General features: G+C 53.7%; 1 protein-coding gene across 14 annotated transcripts in view; it reads left to right on the top strand.

Moving 5' to 3' along the window:
* The first annotated feature begins 649 nt into the window (after positions 1-649).
* The window catches only part of EPS15L1 (epidermal growth factor receptor pathway substrate 15 like 1), a 101404-nt gene continuing 95175 nt past the window's right edge, over positions 650-6878 (top strand). For 12 of the 14 annotated variants that reach the window (XR_003006230.1, XM_024767620.1, XM_024767614.1 and 9 more), the window contains exon 1: positions 650-726. Coding sequence is in view for 13 of the 14 variants with exons in the window: in XM_024767620.1 (XP_024623388.1) it covers positions 694-726 (33 nt within the window). In the remaining variant the exon portion in view is untranslated. The remainder of the gene's footprint in view (positions 727-6878) is intronic. The other 2 variants (XM_024767617.1, XM_024767612.1) reach the window with 1 other exon arrangement.

Raw genomic sequence — 6878 nt, 5'->3', positions numbered from 1 at the left:
CCACAGATGAGTGGGTGTCTATAGTAAAAAGAAGGCAAAACACGTCTAAACAAATAAATGTGCCTCCATAATGGTCCTCCAGCAAACACCAGGTGCCTGCTCTGTGCAGGGCTCAGCGTGAGGCATAGAGGTGGAACAATAGCAAACACATATTACCATTCCCTCTTTTCGGAAGAGGGGATTGGGGGCGCAGAGAGGCTACTTAAATGACTTGCCAAGATCACACAGCAAGAAAGTGGCCATACACACACACACAGCTATCCTAGGAACAGGGCGCCTTGCTGGGCAGGGTGAGGGTCCCGACCCTCTGCCAGGTGGGCGACGGCCTCTGCATAGTGCTTTTGCCAGGCGCACGGCAATGGGAACAGCATCCCTAGAAAGAGGGCCCATCATCGGCTAGGACCCCGAGGGGTAAGGAACCTTGGCAGACGAGCCAAGGAATTGGGAAGGAGGTGGTGAAGGAGCGCGTGAGCCACTCTGCAGAGGTCCCGGGCCCCGCCCCCTCCAGCTGGGGCTAGGCGCGCGCGGCCCCGCCCTCAACCCCCTCCCCTTCAGGCTCCGCTGAGCTTGCGCGGCCCTGCTTCGGCCCCGCCCTCTCCCGGGCCGGGCTGCGCGCGCACCGCCCCTCGCACCAGTGCGCACGCGCGGCCCCGCCCTGTTCCCCCGGCGCTCGGAGCCCGAGTCCGCGGGAAGATGGCGGCCCCGCTCATCCCCCTCTCCCAGCAGGTACGGGCTGGCTAGGAGGGCGGGCGGCGGGGGGGCGGCGGGGGCTGTGCCACCGCCCGTACGGGGCGCGAGGCGGACGCTGCGGGGAGGCCTAAGCGCGAGGAGGCCCAGCTGGGCGGCGGCGGCTCGCGCTGAGGGGCCCCGGCGGAGGGCGGGCGTGTGGTCCTGAAGGTGACAGGCCGGTCCGGCCTTCGGCCTCCCGCACCAGAGCGACCCTCTGCGGGCGGCGACCCCGCAGGCGGGGCCGCAGCGCGTGTCTGTTCCACCCGGGGCCCGGCGTTCTCCGCAGCTTCCAGGCCGGGTGATGCACGGTAGCATTGGGCTGCCTTTCGGGGAGGTGGGCCAGGGGAGCAAGCATTTCTGCGGGTGCGGCAGCCTCGCGGGTCTTTGTCTCCTGCCGGGTCCCAACGCCGGGGCGGCAGTGTCCCCGCCGCGGCGGAGGGCAGAGCCCCGCCGGAGCCAGGACCTGCCAGCAGTGCGATCCCGGACTCTTCCCTTCTTCCACTGGGAGCTGCTTCCGCCACCCCTACGCCGTGAAGGGGGTCGCAAGTCTCCGGGCGCCTTGCGGTGCCCTCAGATCAGCCAGATGCTCTTACTAAGGGGCAGTATCAGTGGCGCGACACAGACGTGCAAAAAAGAGCCATGCGCAGACAACCCTGCCTTCTGGGAGCGACGTTCATTCATTTATCCATCCGTCAAATGTGCGTCGGGCCAGGTGCTGGGAGCGCAGCAGTCACCCAGACCAACAAGGTTGCTGCTGTCCTGGAGGCGACACTCTCGTGGGAACTAGAAACTACCTGTGTCCTGCTACTAACAGCTGCTTTTATTTGCTGAATATCTGTGTTGTACCAAGCACCGTATTATACGCACTTTGCCAGAATTATCTAGCACAGCATTGGGATTGAGAGTGAGGACACAGGGTCACATCATCTTGTGTTCAGATCTTGACTCCAAGGCTTACTTCTCTGACTGTCCTTGGACGAAGCTCTTAGCCTCTCTATGCCCCAGCCACCTCATTTGGAAAATGGGAATATAAAAAAAGTATTGGGGTTAGGTGAAGATTAAGCATGTAAAGCACTTAGAACAGTGCTTGGCACATCGGACTCACTCATTGATTCTGTAATTATAACCATTATTTAATTCTCTGGCAGATTTGGGCATTTGGAAATAGAGATTACAGCTGTGAGAATGCCAAACCCCAGGAGAGCTGTTAGGCAGGTTGACATGACTGGTCAGCTGATCCAAGGAGAGAGACAGTGCATACTTGCTAAATATTGCCAGAACTAGCCAATTTGTAACACTGTCACTAAATTAAAAGCATTAGAGACCAGTGGTTATGAATTAACAGATATGAAAGTGCTCTGTAAACTATTAAGTGCCCTACAGATGTTGGGTATTATTATTGATAGGCAGTTGCTACCTTTTAGGGTATGGTGGGGGGTGTGTGTGTGTGTGAAACAGGCTTAGGCTCATTTAATGAGGAAGCGCCCCTGGTTTTTAAAACTTCCTATCCACTTTCGGCACCTGCCTTAATTTGAACGTTTTTTTTTTTTAATTAATTTTTTTGGCTGCGTTTGGTCTTCATTGCTGCACGTGGGCTTTCTCTAGTTGTCGCGAGTGGGGGCTACTCTTTGTTGCGGTGCACGGCCTTCTCATTGTGGTGGCTTCTCGTTGTGGAGCACAGGCTCTAGGCGCGCGGGCTTCAGTAGCTGTGACACACGAGCTCTCGAGCTCAGGCTCAGTAGTTGTGGCGCACGGGCTTAGTTGCTCCGCGGCATGTGGGATATTCCCGGACCAGGGCTCGAACCCGTGTCTCCTGCATTGGCAGGCAGATTCTTAACCCCTGCGCCACCAGAGAAGCCCTTAATTTGAACTTTGATGACAATAGCTAAGGTTAATTGAGTGCTTTAGAGTTTATTAAGTGCTTATCCACACAACGAAGAGAGGGGATTCTTCTTACGTTACTGATGAAGGATTAGCTTTAGAGGAAGGCAGTGGTTTGCTGCTGTGAAGTAAGGTGTGAAAACCTGAATCAGGTCATGTGATTCATCTGTTTAGCACCTTTTAGAATAAAATCCCAATCCCTCCCCAGGAATCCCTGATGGTCTGGTGCCTGCCAGCCTCCCCTGCTTTTTTCTCACCCTGGCACCCACACTGCAGCCATACTTGTGGCTTTTCTGTTCTGCTCGTAGTTTAAGCTCTGTCTGTCCTTATGATGTCCCATGGGCTGTTCCTCCTTCTTGAAGCGCTCATCCCTATTTCTTACCTTCGTGGTGCCAGTGCCTGGCTCCTTTCAGGTGGCAGCTCAAATGTCATTCTCCCCAGAGGCCTTTGCTGGTTACCTGTTGTAAGTCCCCCTCCCCTAGCACTGTGCCTCCGCCACACCACCCATCAGCACCAGTCATGGTCCACAGATGTCTGTGGGTCTCTTTGCTGTCTGTGTCCCCATTAGACCAGACATAGATCTCTTGCTCAGCGCTCCTGACTCTGTGCTCAGCACCCAGGGGGTGTCAGGTAAACCCATGAAGCAGGGACCAGCGAGTTGCATCACCCAGCACCCTTCACAGGTGGCTTTTCTTCCCTCCATGTGGCCTGGGGTCTGGGCCCTTGTGGGTGGGAGCATATTCGAACGAGGAGCTCGACAGCCTGAATCCCCTGGTCTCTGACAAGTTCAGGTCATTGACTGGTGTGCTTTTTCCTTTTCCTTTGTTGAATGATGGCATGGCCAGGCTTCCTTCCTTGGGTAATTATGTCAACATTTAACACCTGTTAAGTGAAGCACTGCTGCCACATGTTCCTGTCGACCCAGGTGTGAGGCACAGACCTATCAGGCGCTTCCAGTCTAGCTGAGGCTAACACGAGTTCAGTTCAGTCTAACACGAGTTCACAGTTATTACAGGGGAAGCATGCATATAATTCCAGGATAATTTCTGGTTGGGGTCACTAGGGGAGCCCCCTGGAGCAGGAGGCCGTGGTCCAGTTGGATTGAGGTGTAGGGCACACTTGGAATGTGGATGGCCAGCTGAGGGTGAGTGAAGCGGGTAGCCAGTGGGATTGTGGAGGGTGGGGTGTTTTTCCTCTGCCTCCAGCCCTGTCTGCGTTTTTCCCATCAGCATCTTTCCTGGTCTGCTCCCTACTCTGCCATATCTGTGATGTCCCCTCCCCATGTAGTCTCCTCTGACCCTGAATATAAATCTTGTCAATTTGAAGAGTAGGTAGTTCTCCCTCTAGAAGTGATTTTTTCCTCCATCAATGTCTCATTGATTTATGTTTCTCCCAGCGCCCCCCTTCACCTCTCCTCTTTAATTGCGGCCCACCCTGGAAATGCACCTGTGTCCCTTACCCCCTTTGTACCCCCTTGTGCTCTTGTAGGCAAGGTCACCAGTAACCTACAAGAGCACACGGTGGTCCTTAACCCCAGTGGCCTGTCCTTGGGACTGGTCCTCCTTGAGCCCTGCAACACTTGTCCGTCACTGTAGCCTGCCCTCAGCCTTTACTGTCTCTCTTCTCCCAAATTTCAGCCTCTCCTGTTTGCATCCTTTCTTTCTGTTTGTTCCTGCCTCTGGTGCAGAGCACTCTAACACTGCCTCCCAACCCTCCCCACCCCGCAATGGCTAGAACCTCATGCTGTGACCTCCTGCTGCATCCTGCCTGCCCCAGAGGCCTCTTTGGTGGTGTCTTCCTTCAGCCCCATCTGAACGGAAGTTCTCCCTCCTGTACCTTTCGTGGGTCCCTTGCGTGGCCACCAGACCCAGGGAACAATGGTAATGGGAGGAGAGTGTCAGGCTCAGTGACAATGAGAGTCTGCCTGGTGCCCAAGGAGTTCCTTCTTCCTTCCTCCCCACTTAGTCATATGCTTCTTTTTAATGGGTACCACTGTTTTAAGAGTGTTTTATTCCCATTTTTCAAACGGGAAACTGAGACCCAGAGAAATTAAGTAACTTGCTGAAGTCCCATAGCTGGTGGGTGCAGAGCTGGGGTTGACCCACATCTGTCTGCCTGCAGAGCCCTGCTCTTTCCGCTCTTCTAGGCAGCCTGCTGGCCCACAGCAGCACCAGGCAAATGTGTCTGGAATGAAGACTCAGTGCTTGGGACACTTGTTTGTCCTTTTGTCCCTTGTTTTTTCCTCCAAAATAACTGCTAGTTTCTGTGTCTTACTAGAATGTTAATGCAGTATAAGTTGGGGTGGTGGTGGTAGTCAGGTTTTATTTATTTATTTTTATTTTTTAATTAATTCTTATTGGAGTATAGTTGCTTTACAATGTTGTGAGAGCCAGGTTTTAGAGTAAATTTGGCTCACCCTGTAAGATCCAGAGTTCCCTGGCTGTCTCTGTCTTACTGACCTGCCTCAACCTGGTTTTTGTTGACTACGTGGCTCCCGGTAAAGCACGAACATATAAGTTTTGCTTCTTCTGCCCCAACTTTGAGCTTTAAAACAGCTTTCCCCTGCCTGGTTCTTAATCCTGATCAGTTGATCGGGGAAGCAAGTGACTGTCTTTGATCAGATGTATTGGATAGAGCGTCCACTCTCTGATGCCTCAGGCTGTGCCGACAGCCCCGGCCACCGGTGGTGAGAGGCACCTCGTCAGCCCCACTCCAGGGCTGCCGTCCGCTTTGACCTGAACTGAGCAGCCAGCACTCACTCGGAAAGCTACTCGATATTCTTCCTCGGGACGGTGCTCTTGGAGCCCCATTATCATTTGAGGCCCCTTCAGGGTGCCTGTTTTTCAATGTTAGGGTTCCCAGATATTCTTTCAGTGACCTCAGTTATGCAGTACTTTCTGCACCTCAGTTTCCCCATCTGCAAATTGGGAATAATACTCTATACCTGTTTTATCTGTCTCACAACAGTGGAGTGTCAGAATCCCTCAGGGTGATAGACGTGTGCGCAAAGTGCTTTCATTTGTGTAGCACACTGTTCAGGCATTTACTGGGCATCTTCTCTTGGCTGGTGCTTTCTGGGCAGCAGGATGTACCAGCAAACCTGAAGACCATCCTGCCCCAGGGAGCTGAGGTTCTAAGGAGAGGGCGCAGACGTACAGAAATGAACAAACACGTACACAGTATAGTGATGCCATCTGCGCTGTGAGAAGTGTAAAGCTGAGGAGGGCACAGTCAGATGTGGAGGTCTGGGAAGGCCTGGAGTCCACACAGGCTCCAAGGACTGAGTAGGAAAGGCATTTGGATGGCTCAGATTATCCTCCCAGTCACCCTGATCAGTCATCCTCGCTTTATATAAAGGGGTAAACTGAGGCCCAGAGACCTTATGTCACTTGCCAAAGGTGGCACCCAGCAAGCTCACGCTGACACGGCTCTTCTGACCCCCGTCCTGGGCTCTGCGTTGCACTGCAGTTTCCTGTCTTGGAATTTTTTTTTTTTTTTTAAGCTGCCAAACGTTATGGTAGTGTGAGGTCTCATTTGTTTTTAAACAGTGGTCCTGCTACTTCATCATTAGGTTCTATGGAGTCTGGTGGAGAGAAGATCACTTTTTTACATTTTTATTTTATTGTTTTTTAATGGGGAGGGGGAGATGGAAAGACCTGCTTGTCGTCTTTATGAGGGATCAGCAGGCTTCCCTGCTGCAGTGGGTACTCAGTGCTTCCAGAGGCTGATGGAGGAAAGAGTGGGCCATACCCAGCCCCCAGGAAGAGTGCACTCTGCTCAGGCTGGGGAGGCTCAGGTCCGAGCTGGAGGAGGGCCGGGTGACTTGCTTGCACTTGGGTGTGTTGGAGACGCTTGCCTGGAGGAGAAGGGGCATTTGGACTGGGCTGTGGAGATCCTGGGATGGGAGGGAGGCATGGCATTTCTGACAGAGGCAGAGCAGAATGAGCGAAAGCCAAGAAACTGGAACTCCAGCTCAAAGGGCCGAATGTGAGGCCGGGGATGGGACTTTGGGGTACATGTCCCTCTTTTAACTAGGGTGACTTAGGGTTGAAGGGAAGAAGGTGGCATGGTAAAATGGGACACAGGAGTCTGTGCCTGGCCTACAAATTGGCCTGAGACAAAAGGGCCTGACAGGGTGTCTGCTTGTCCAGAGAGTAGCTGACGCAGACGTGGGGGAGGAAAGGAGATCTGCGGGCTCTGTGGCCCAAAGGCTACTCCTGCGTGGAGTGCTTTGCCCGCCACAGCAGTCTTACTGCTGCAGCCTGATG

This window comes from Neophocaena asiaeorientalis, unplaced genomic scaffold (assembly GCF_003031525.2).
Source record: "Neophocaena asiaeorientalis asiaeorientalis breed wild unplaced genomic scaffold, Neophocaena_asiaeorientalis_V1.1 scaffold87, whole genome shotgun sequence".
Lineage (NCBI taxonomy): Eukaryota > Metazoa > Chordata > Mammalia > Artiodactyla > Phocoenidae > Neophocaena > Neophocaena asiaeorientalis.
Note: the sequence above shows the minus strand (reverse complement) of the source record. Positions and strands in the feature narration are given on the sequence as shown.